General features: G+C 57.3%; 5 protein-coding genes across 5 annotated transcripts; 2 read left to right on the top strand and 3 right to left on the bottom strand.

Annotated features, from left to right (window-relative positions):
- On the top strand, window positions 1-1663 carry K437DRAFT_257643 (3-carboxy-cis,cis-mucoante lactonizing enzyme). Its single transcript, XM_013386828.1, has 3 exons — window positions 1-153; window positions 222-535; window positions 630-1663. The coding sequence occupies exons 1-3, from the start codon at window positions 26-28 to the stop codon at window positions 1502-1504; spliced, it is 1317 nt and encodes a 438-aa protein (XP_013242282.1). The 5' UTR covers window positions 1-25; the 3' UTR covers window positions 1505-1663.
- Window positions 1664-1843: 180 nt separating this feature from the next.
- K437DRAFT_225841 (MFS general substrate transporter) lies at window positions 1844-3623 on the bottom strand (the record flags this gene model as incomplete). The annotated part of the gene is made up of 4 exons (XM_013386827.1): window positions 1844-2441; window positions 2525-2892; window positions 2972-3252; window positions 3332-3623. The coding sequence occupies 4 exons, from the start codon at window positions 3621-3623 to the stop codon at window positions 1844-1846; spliced, it is 1539 nt and encodes a 512-aa protein (XP_013242281.1).
- A 1040-nt stretch (window positions 3624-4663) lies between these two features.
- K437DRAFT_257641 (uncharacterized protein) lies at window positions 4664-5373 on the top strand. Its single transcript, XM_013386826.1, has one exon. The coding sequence runs from the start codon at window positions 4891-4893 to the stop codon at window positions 5167-5169; it is 279 nt and encodes a 92-aa protein (XP_013242280.1). The 5' UTR covers window positions 4664-4890; the 3' UTR covers window positions 5170-5373.
- An 849-nt stretch (window positions 5374-6222) lies between these two features.
- On the bottom strand, window positions 6223-7078 carry K437DRAFT_257640 (uncharacterized protein). The gene is made up of 2 exons (XM_013386825.1): window positions 6786-7078; window positions 6223-6703 (listed from the first exon to the last, which is right to left on the bottom strand). The coding sequence occupies exons 1-2, from the start codon at window positions 6862-6864 to the stop codon at window positions 6276-6278; spliced, it is 507 nt and encodes a 168-aa protein (XP_013242279.1). The 5' UTR covers window positions 6865-7078; the 3' UTR covers window positions 6223-6275.
- Window positions 7079-8358: 1280 nt separating this feature from the next.
- K437DRAFT_257637 (uncharacterized protein) lies at window positions 8359-9459 on the bottom strand. Its single transcript, XM_013386824.1, has one exon. The coding sequence runs from the start codon at window positions 9036-9038 to the stop codon at window positions 8637-8639; it is 402 nt and encodes a 133-aa protein (XP_013242278.1). The 5' UTR covers window positions 9039-9459; the 3' UTR covers window positions 8359-8636.
- Between the last annotated feature and the right edge of the window lie 2180 nt (window positions 9460-11639).

Genomic DNA, 11639 nt, shown 5'->3' with positions numbered 1-11639 from the left:
CCCCCCCCCTACTGTTTTCGAATAGATGCGCCTCGCCATCGCCACGATCACCACGCTTCTCCCCATTGCAATGGGTGAAGCAGCACCACCCAAGCATAAGATGTTCGATAAGCAGATACACCGGCTCTACCTGGGCAACTACGATGGGAACATGTAAGTGGGCACTTCTCTGCACACCTGTAGCGCGAACAACAGAACCCCTACTGACGGCACCCTCGCAGCCAAGCCTTCACCTTCACCCCTCCTTCCACGCTTGTCCCCGATGCAGCGATCCCTGTCAATGCAGCCGGCAGCTCTCCCTCCTGGCTCGCATTCGCGACCGACGGCGGAGAGCGAACCAAGTACGTCTACTCGGTCGACGAGGACGTACCCGGACGCGTCTTTGCACATGTCGTCACCGACGACAAGACCGGCGTCCTGAGAAAGATCGGCACGGACCAGCAGATCAAATACGGCAGCTACCCTGGCGGCGACGGCCCCGTTGCCCTTGCGCTTACCGGCCAGCAGGGCGCAGGCGAAAAGTGCTTGTTTGTAGGTGAGAATCATTTCGAATTCGCACCAGGCAAACCCTGCCTGTCCTCTGCGCCAAACCCTCGACTGACCACCTTTCTGCAATTTCTCTGACACAGCTAACTACAACAACGGCTCGGTCGGCGTCTTCAGGCTGGCACCCGACGGCAGCATTGCCTCCACAGACGCTGCGGCGCCCTCGACGGTGAAGCACTTCCAGTTCCAGCGTCCTGCCTCCTCTCCTGTCGGGCCCGTCAGCTCGCGGCAGGACCATAGCTACGCGCACGAGGTTGTCACCTCGCCTACTGGCCGCTTTGTCTACGTCCCCGACCTTGGCGCGGACCAGATCCACTGCTTGAAGCTCGACCCGTTCTCTTGCGAGCAAACCAATTTGGTTGGTAGCACCGACGTACCCGCCGGCAGCGGGCCGCGGCACATTGCTTTCTACCCGCCGGGGCAGAGTACGGTCGGTGGCCAGTGCCACAGGCACCCTCAGCCGCCCGAGGGAGGGAAGACATACGCGTACCTCGCGTCAGAGCTCGCCTGCTCGCTCACCGCTTTTGCCGTCGATGAGGAGAGCAGCAAGCTGACACAGATAGGCGAACCGGTCCTTGCTGTGCCTCCGGGCACGCCGCTGGGCGGCACGCCGACTGAGGGCCCGCAGCGCACTGTCGCAGAGGTCGCCGTCTCGCCCGACGGGCGCTTTGTCTACGTCAGCGACCGCGGCGATGAAACGGAGGACCACATCACCATCTTTTCGCGCGACGCGCACACGGGCGCCATCGCCTTCCTCAAGTGGGTGCCCTCCGGCGGGCTCAACGTGCGCCACTTCAGCCTCTCGCTCGATCCCGAAGCCCAGTACGCTGCTGTCGGCCACCAGGCCACGGGCAACGCTGTCATCTTCAAGCGTGACCTGCTCACCGGAGACCTCGCCAAGACTGGCGCAGAGTACGCTAACTTCCCCAACCTTGCCTTCACGGGGTTCGCTCCATGAGGCGGTGAGCGGGGGCAGGCATGTGTGGCGGTAGTTCTCGCTTGTTCGCTTTGTTGCTTTTTCTCAACAAGCAGCAGACGCAAGATGTTCGGTCAAAATGGCATGGCAAATGTATACGTAGTGCTATTGTTTTCGAAAACGCTGGCTTTTGCACAGTCTACTGCGAGTACTGTCTATGGTGCTCTTGTTGAATGCAACGTCTATCGAGGGTGCTGTCTATGATGCTCTCTGTATCTGCAACGTGTCGAATGCTGCCTGCGATGCGCTCTATGTTTGCAAGGTCTATTCTGTGAGTTCAACCCCACTCAGTGCACGGGCCCTAACTTTGCACTCGCAATGTCACCCTTTGATGGCGTACTTTGACATGCCTCGGAGCACGACGCCATACTTGTAGGCGATCGGCGGAATGGCGGTCATGGCGACGCAGACACAGGCGAGGATGATCGTCGCATTCTGCGGGCCGACATTGCGGTAGAACTGCGTCGAGAAGAGCGGGAAGGCGCTTGTGGCGACGCAACGGACGAGGCCAACGGCGGCGACGGCAGAGCCGGAGCGTATGCCGAAAGTATCGACGAGGTACAGGAAGGTGGAGTTGATGAGGTTCAGGAACCCGAAAGCGAAGATGCCACTGGCGATTACGGGTCCTGACCAATGGATCTTGTTGCTGGACGTTGTGCCCGCAAAGGTGAAGAGGCCGCAAAAGCATATGCACGAGTATATGATTGCTGGTGGGATTCGCAGCTCTGGTGGAAGCGAGCCTTGGCGCTTCACGGTCTGCTTGACGTACCACATCAGTTCCAGCGTCAGGCAGGTGCAGCTCGCAAGCAGCATACCCACGCCCATGCCCAAGAAAGTGAGGCCGATCTGCCACGGTGCAAAGTTGTGACCGCCGGGACCGTACACAACGACGGCCGAGTCGAAGAAGGAGTACACGACGCTACGAACGATTGGGATTGGAACAAGTAAGAATCAAACCTGAACAGCGTTGGTCAAAGGATTTTGAACACCATCGCGACTCACCCCGTAATGACAACCTGCCAAAGGGCGATGAAGAGGATGACAGGTTCGCTGACAAGCATCGTGGCAGCGGTGGTGATGACGGCCGCCAGCTTCCTCACGAGCGTGATCGACCCTTGCCTCTCAATCTCGGTAGCGTAAGGTTTGTCCGAATGTTGCTGGCGCAGCTGCCGTGCACGCTGACGAAGGATGGTGGCATGGTGCGATTCGGGGTAAATCGTGAAGTAGATGACGGTGAAGATGGTTCCGGCGACGATGGCAATGTAAAAGACAATGCGCCAGCCTGCATCGTCGCTGATGATCGGCTTGGCGAAGCTCGCGATAATTCCGCCTACACATGGGCCGAGCACGGGTCCGAGAAAAACGTTCAGCTGTATCATTAGACGAAGCAAAGCGAATCCATCAGTTACAATGCTCAAGAGTCAATTTTATAGCCGCCAAAATGCTCACCATGAACAGCGTACTGCCCCGAGCAACATTGATACCCGTGAACATCTCAACGCTGACAGAAGCGCCGAGAACCATGCTTGCGCTGCCAGTCAGACCAGCGAGTGCGCGACAGACCAGGAGCGTCTGCATATTTGCTGCGCGCGCTGCGCTGACGTGAAAGAGCGTCCACAACAGCGAGCTGCCGGAAAGGACGTACTTGCGACCATACTGGTCGGAAAGAGGCGAGAGCAGGAGACCGGAGGCTCCCCACATCATGACGTACAAGACAAAGCCGAGGGTTGCTGCAAACGAACAAGCGCGGCGTCGAGGCGGCGTGAGTTTCCTTCTGCGTTGCAGCACGTAGACAATGCTGCTACTCACCAACATTTGTGGTACTGTCGAATTGTACCTTGGCAGTCTCGCTGACAAAGAGGTACGCACTAGCCATGAGCGAGATGATGAAGGCATTGGTCGATATGCACCCGATAGTCAAGACCTTCTTCCACGTTGGCCAGTTCCGCGGATTTGCTAGGTCGCCCGCCGCAAAGCGGACCAGATATGGATCCTCCTCGCTGCCGCCGTCTTCTTTCTCCTTGACGAATGAGGCAGACGACGATGTTGCGCCTGCAGGGAGAGGGGTTGGAGTTGCAGGAGCAGGAGCAGCCCTTTGCATTTCCCCGAGCGCTTCGGCACAGGAAGGAGGCTGCTTTTCCAAGTCTAGGGTGTCGTCGATGTCGTGGCGTTCGATTTGCGAGAAGTCATCCTTGAGAGGACTCTCGGCAAGTGTCGACGCTCTACAAGAATTTAGCACGCTCGGCGCAGGTGTGGCGACGGGCGTCTGGTGGTTGTCCCACTCGGCAGTGGAGGCTGCGCCGGCGGCATGGCCATCTGCGGACACCATATTCCAAGCTGTGCGAGGGTGTGGAGGTGGGGGAATAGATTGGAGTTTCGGTCATCTGAAGAGCACAAAACAAGCTCATTAGATTTCATCAACAAGCGACTGCTTTTATATTAGAAATGTGTTGGTGTATCAGGATTCTGACCGACAAGATCCGTGGCCCGCGATCAGCAAGGCACTGCCTTCTCAGCCCGGTTTCTTCAGATGAAGATACGAATAATGAGCACCGCGGAGCGCTCATCTAGAAAAAATGGTTCTCAACACGAAATCACATCGACGCTCGAGACTTTGTTCTCGATCTTTGGGAGGTCTGAGGGTCATATGTCTTGGGAGGGTGCGGTAGTGCTCCGGTTGCCGGCAGAAGCGAAGACCCGGAGCGGAGAGCTTGGAGCTGCAGCCTGCCAGGTTTTCGGCGGCGGGAGCCTGCGGGAACGGCTAATCTGCAAAAAAAAACAAAGTGACTGGCGCCTCCGGATGTAAAACCCAACCCGAGCTTTTGTCTCAGGCTATTGACTTTTTCATTATCGCCGGGTGTAGTGATGTGGATGGAAGCAGGAAAGGCGGACACACTAAGATGAAAATTCAGCACAGTCGAGGAGCGTCGATGCAAAGCTCTTGCCAGTCTGATGATGGGCTATGTATGTACATAGTGGCAGACGTTTCCACGGCGTTTAGCAAATGTCACAGACGGATGTACACCTGTGTAACGATCTACACCTCGCACGCTGTAGGCTTCTGTTCCACGAAGCAGGTCCTCCCACTGAGAGCAAACGCATACACGACACATACTAGCACCCGTCAGCAGAGCAATCAAACTTGTATCCAAAGACCGCCACGCTGCAGAGATTTTCACCCTACACACTCCTGCATGTACACACATACACTCTCTGCAGTCTGAAGGCAGCGAGCGGGAGAAACATGAAATATGGTGGTTCGGGCGTCGGCAGTTGACAAGAAGCCGGTGCCGGAAGTAGAATAGGCGACTGAGTGACACTGTCCTGACTAGCAACTGCGGAGCTGGTGAAGGGGAAGAAGTAAGGCCATGTACGCCACCTCTCAGCACGCCAACACGGCATGGCGCTTTGTATTTCCCGCCCGACTGCCGGCTGGTTCTGCTGCTCATCATCGCCTCATCTTTTCATTCTGCTTGTTTTGGCCTTGTGTCGCCGTCCTGGACGAACCTCAACCAAGTGGTCAGTTCAAGATCAGCAGGGCATCGCGTTCTTGGGGATGGGCACGTTGTCGCGGCAAGATAGATATGGTGTTGCCTAGTTCTGTCCGCCGCTGTGCCTCGCGCTTTGTGAAAGCCACCACGGAGTGACAGGCTTTGGGAGAGCAGATGCGAAGGGCAACAAGATGCGGCACGCGCTGTTCGGGCCCGCGCCTCTTCTCGCACAGGGTTACCCTGAAGGACTTCGTGATGCTCAGAGGGTCACACGTGCGGTGTGCAATGTGAAGAAACAAAACTCTCATCAAGCAATGCATTGTGCGCGAATCTTTGATGCAGTAAGCAGAAAAACCATCGCAGCGATTGCATCGTGAGATGAGCCCACATGCTCCGTCCTTAAGCGCATAACGGGGCCTAGCGCGGACCACCCGATCGTGCTATACGATATCGGAGGGAAGACCGACGTGGTGACGCAGATGCATGCCAGGATGCTGGGGGCACTCTGCCGCCCGACATTGGCATCGAACCGGGTTAAGAGTGGGAACGACCCAATGGCCGTCGAGCGCATCAGGCCAATCGCAGTGACCGCGCTGCCGGAGCGCAGACTGTACGCGTCGATCACGTAGAAGGATGTGCTGATCATGAAGTTGAGGAATCCAAACCCAAAAGCCCAAAACGCAATCACTGCGGCGATTCAATGGATGCTCAGGCGTTGGACACCGGAGACCAAAGAGCGAGGTGATGCAGATGAACGAGTAGAGGAGACACGCAGGGATGCGCAACTCGGGCGTTCGGGCGCCGTTGTGCTTTGGGACCTGCTTGACAGACCACTTGAGCTAGGTGAACATGCTGCTGAAGGTGCTCAGCAACATGCCGACGCCCAGCCGAGGAAAGTGAGGCCAGTCTGCCAAACGTTGAAATCTTGACCACCAGGGCCAAAGACGATGATCGCACCGTCGAACAGACTGTAGATGACGCGGGTGATGAGAAGCTGCCAGATCGAATGGCAATCACCACCGGCTCCTCGTGCAGCATGCACACGGAGGTCGTCGTGGTGATCTTGAGCTTCGTTGCCACGCTGACGGCCCCTTGCCTCTCGAGGGGCGAGGTGTAGGCTCGCCGAGGTTCTGTTATCGCAACTTTTTCGCCTTCTGCATCAAGGGGGTGTAAGTGTGTGTTTCCGGATAAAAGAAAAAAGGTTGATGGTAACAAAAAAGAAACCGACGATGGAGACGTAAAAGACGACGTGCCAACCTGCTTCATCTTACACGAGCGGGCGCGCAAATCCGCTGACGAAGCCTCCAACAATGGGGTCGAGGACCTGCCCGAGGGTGCCAGCAGCTGCGATGCAGCCCGAGCCCGCATGAGCTCTCACGCTGAAAACGTGACAGGTGCTCACACAGACCCATGAAGATGAACGTGCCCTTGGCAATATCGAGCTCCACGTAAAGCTCGAAACCGGCGAGCGAGACTAAGGCAAGCGACGTGCTTTCGAAGAGCCCAGTGAGCCGGCGGCAGACAAGCAGTGTGTGGAAGTTGATCATGCGCGGAGTGCCGATGTGGAACAGTGCCCAGAGGAGCGAGCTACCGCCGGGGACGCACTTGCGGCCATACGAGTCGGACAGAGGCCAAAGGTTTAGACCGGACAGTCCCCGCACGAGGACATTGAGCACAAAGCCGAGGGCGGCTGCAAGGCAGAGGAGCGCATCGGTCCAGCGAGTGCAAAAGGGAGATTGAACACTAAGCCAAGGAGGCGTTCGAAGACTCACTGACTGCTGAGGAGCAGCCGAACTGCTCCCGCACAGCAAGGCTAACGAAGTGATACGCACTGGCCAAGAGTGACACCATGAAGCCGTTTGCAGCAACGGCGCTGTTGACAAAGGCTTGTCACGCAACGGAGCAGTTAATACGCTTGTCCTTGTCGTCCACGGCAAACTGCACGAAGTACGGGTCCTCACCGCTTGTCCCACGCGCTTGGGTCGTGGGGTTGGATGCCTCCTTCGGGGCACGCGGCGCTCCTTGAGACGCCTCGAGCGCATCGGCTGCTGCTGGTTGCTGTTTCTTCAGGTTGACAACATCTCCTGCCTTTTCATGGCGATGCGGAAGACGCGTTGGTGCTCAGTGAGTTCTGATGTGAGCCAACAGCAGTTCAAAGGGTGTGAGTGGAAGCGTAGTGCTGTCCGCTGTATGGCTGTTGCACCTGAAGCGGCATACATCGAGCTTGCGACGAGGGGAACAGTAGTGACTCCGCTTTGTCAGGTGCTGTTAAGCTTGGAAGCCTTAATGGGGCAAGGCGGAACCCAGGCTTGCCCCAGCTCGATTGGCACAAGCAAAAATATTGACTGGACATCGGCGGTCTATGGAAACATGGGGCATCACCAACGTCATTTTGACGAGGCAATCCACCCGAATTCGCCTCAAAGGGCACGGTGAATCGAGCTGGGCTTCGGTACCCCTTGCAACGGTAGCGCTGCCTATCGCGCTCGGCGCCTGACTTGTGATGTGCCGTCGATGCGGGGCTGAGCAAGAACTCCACTTTCTCCGGCTGGTTTTCCACTGCTCAGCTGTCAGATTGTAGCGGATTTCCGGCGGGTGGGCAACTGATAGTGACCAGAAATGATGCTTGGTGCAACGGCAGGCAGCATTCAAAACGTCTTTGGTTCCGAGCCGGCGAGCCACCACGAGGAGAGGCTTGCAAAAAGCACGCAGGAGTGCAGCTCCAGCGACCAGCAGGTTACATCTTTCTGGGGCACGCTTGACCTGAATTCAACTTCCATTACGAGTTGCTGCACTTCCGTGGCAACGGGCATGGATGCGTCGACCGATGGCGTTTTGTTGGTGTAAATAGGCGCTGAATGCGCGGCTCCAGCATCTGATAATTGTCCACTAGATCTGGAACGGGTGGATGGAGGGTAGAGGGTGCCTTGGGACGCATCGATGGTCTTGCCTCGTCAAGCCATCAAGCCGGCGCCTTGCGCAAACCAGATCCCGAGCCGTGCGGAGCATCATGCAAGAAAGGGGGAGGCCAGGGGAGCGTCACGGCGCAGTCTTCCCAGCTGCCGATTGGCGCCTACCAGAGCGTTTGCCTCATACGTTGATACATAGCAGCATTTCGCTGAGCAAAGAGTAATGAGTGATCAGGATCGCCCGCGCTGAAGAGCTCAACTCATCCATATACATAGCCGCGGTCAACTGCGAGTCCATACCATGGGCGAGCCTGCTTCATTCTGACGCGTCAGCTTAACTTGCAGCGGGCTACAGCTATCGAGCCCACGTCTCGTTTCGCAATCTGCATGGGCGCCCGTCATTCATCTCGCTCTTCTTGATGAAGACATTCCAACCCTTGGCTGAAAAGGAGTCTAATGCTGATGCGCGCGTGTGTACCCGTCGATTGGTGCGACAGCTGCCTAGCGAGAAACACGATGCTTAAACACGTTGCTTAATTGGAGTGACATGTCCATCAGCAGCGCATAGAGCACATGACTTTAGGTCGCCCAGACCAGGGATAACATGATCCTCTCAGAACTGTACCGTCTACTGCATCCCCAGGAGCGGACGCTGGAGAGCACTTCAGGCACGATGGATGTCACTCGTAGTACCTGGGAGCAGGAGGAAGCACCTCACATCGCTGACGTTGGTCGGATGGCGCGCCCGAGCACAGAGTACCGAATCGAGAAGCGATGAGTTTCCTTTTTACGGCCACGTTGGCGGCGCCAAATGGTTCGTCGCGGGCACCAAGCGATTGTGACCACCGGCGGCGGACGCGGGGCTTCTTGGCAGCGGTTCTGTGCCGACGGAGAGCTATGTAGGTTCATCTGGTGTGGACGGTGTGCGATGAGCGGATGAGAGCTGAGCCCAGGGAGGGGGAATGAGGATTGGGGCATGTGTGCATACATGTCGTTCAACCAGTTCGAGCGCAGCAGCAGCACCAACACCAGCAGCGAGAGGGCATCACAACCAGAAGGAGTTGTGTCTGGTCGATGGATGCTCTTCCGCTGCAGCCATAGCGCATGCTCTCGCATGCTTTTCGCAGACACCATACATGTGTCTCGTAAGGCGCAGCTCGTTTAGACGCCGAGGCAGATGTGCGGATCGGTCATCGGAGGCGGCAAGACCAATGGAACGATCAATATGGCTGATGAATACGAGAGGGCTGGCTGCGGGTAATAGTCTGGAAGAGTAGGGCGAGAGCCATCAGTGCTGTACTCAATAATCAAGCGATCCCCAATACGTATGTATCTGCTATGAGATTGTGGCTATTATGCCATGCCACTCTGGCATGCTGCGCCAGCCACGCGAATAAACCTGTGGATGACGAGGCGAGGATGCCATCCATCAGGGTGAGAATGAGATGACAGTGATGAGATGTGAGCCGAGACCCTTTCCTCGAGGCATCAACTCAACTACCGACGAGCCAGAGAGAGCTTAAGTGCAGGGCGACAATAGAGCGGGTTCTTTCTTTTCTTTCCAAATCCATCTCGAAACTCTTCGTGGGTGTAGGACACGAGCCTTGGGCTAAGTTTCAGAATATGGCCGCTGCGGATGACGACAGAAATAAAAACGCATTTCCACCACGTAATATTGAGCACCGCAGAGGCAGGACGCTTGCATGCCCGCACATTTGCAGTCTTGCAGGGAGTGTGCGAGCAACCAGGCACTGGAGCGTGCTTGGCCGCGAGGTGATTGATCGACGATTGACATGACAAATGTGATCACTGCGTGCTGATGCCTCATGCGCGCCAGGAGACTGTCTGCAGCCGCTCGTGGCTGGGTCGTTGTGCTTGTGACAGCTCATCACCTGAGCAGGCGTCATCGCTGTGAGGAGAGTGCTCGGATGCCCGCTCTGCCCTTTGACCGCAGCCCACCAGCGCCAGCACGCAGCATAACGGGGCCATATTTAGGACTTGTGTGCGGCACTGCGCTTGACAAGGGTGGACGAGGGGGCAGTGCCTTGGATGCAGTCTCGCTACGACAATGGACAGGGACACGGGTGCAGTGCCCAGGCGTGCGGTGAGCCCACAGAGCGCAAACTACACGGCACGGCATCTCATTTCATCGCATCTCAGAGCATCGTCATCGCCCACCTACACATACACCTCTCATCTCTCTTGCCATTGCTTTAACCCCCCTTCTCCAACAAGCGAAAGCAAAGGCGGCCTTCAGAGGTACCTCGTGCGCGCGCAAGGGGCCCCCATTGGCTTATCGGCACCGACGCCGTGGGCAAGTTTCGCAATGTGAGTCAGTCCACATGCTGGCGAGGGGTGGCAGTCGGCATCGTGTCGCTGCAGGTTGGGATCGCTGCAAAGGCAAAAAGCGCGAAAAGGGGAACGGATGCTGGGTTGCTCGCCCGCTCTGCAGCCACCAACTTCGTGGCTTGGAACGGAACCCGCGCAGCATCAGCCAACCACAGATGGTGCGAGGGAGTGAGGGAGGTCGATGCGTAGGCCAAGGAGAGCGTCGCTGGGAGGCTTGCTGGTGTTGAATCGCGTACGAGTCGTCTCCTGTCCGGGGGTCGCTCGCAGCGGCTCATTGTTTGAGTTTTCGGTTTCTGTCAACGTGCTTGGCAGGGCTAACTGCCTCACGAGCACGAGCCAGGACGTGGACTTGGTTGTCTTGCGTGGCTAGCTGTCAGGCAGCCGCTTCTAGGCGGAAGGCTGACATCCTCCACCCCTACCTCTTTTTTTACTCTTTTGTTTGCAGCTTCGATGTGCCAAGACTACAGCTGGACCTGCGTGACTCTTCGCCACCGCCATGTCTTGTTCTCGCCCACCATCAGCCTGATTGTGGGCACGACCCCGCCATCCACCACCGGCCTTAACCATCGCCTCTGACATGGAACCATAGGACAGGGAACGCTTCCGTATTGCAGCGATGGCGACAGAGTGGTGTGCGGCTCATCACCAGACGCCGGCCGCTGCCCCGGCCAGCCGCGGTAGTAGTGCAGGCAGCGCGGCAGCAAGCAATATGAGCGGCTCATGCTCCACTTCGCACCCGCTCTACGATGTCTATGCTCACCACTCGCACCTAGCAGCAGCAGCGGCGGCAGCAGCAGCAGCAGCGGCGACGATGTCGTCGTCATCATCATCATCAACGTCATCATCTTCCGTATCATCCACCTCTTTCAGCGTACCCGGACCAAGTAGCAGCAGCACGGCAAAGGCGTACGCAAACATCAGCAGCAAGCCGTTTCCGCCTCACCCCTTTTCCACCTCTGCGGTGTACCCACCCCTTTCCGCTCGTACGAGCGCCGCTGCCGGGCACGATTCGCTCATGGCCCCGCCACGAGCAGCCGAAGCCGGGCAGCAACAACAGCAGCAGTGCCTCGCGCAGGCGCATGATCTCAATGGATCCAGTGCAAGTGGCGCGAAGAGTTCATCCGACGCGCACTCTCACTCGCAGCAGCATGTTCAGCAGCAGCCACTGCTGCACCGCTCAGAGCCGCACAAGGCCTCCGTCGAGCGCGTGCCCAGTAGCGACAGCGCGAAGCGGACACGGAGTCCCAAGCTGTCAACCATCGATGCATCTACTCCTCTATTGTCAGCTTCACCATCAGCGCTATCTTCAGCATCACCACCATCGTCATTGTCTTCATCAACAGCAGTGGCAGACATGTCGGCAAAAGC

Source organism: Tilletiaria anomala, assembly GCF_000711695.1.
Source record: "Tilletiaria anomala UBC 951 chromosome Unknown K437scaffold_64, whole genome shotgun sequence".
In the NCBI taxonomy this organism is placed as follows: Eukaryota; Fungi; Basidiomycota; class Exobasidiomycetes; order Georgefischeriales; family Tilletiariaceae; genus Tilletiaria; species Tilletiaria anomala.
This window is presented reverse-complemented; position numbering and strand designations above follow the sequence as displayed.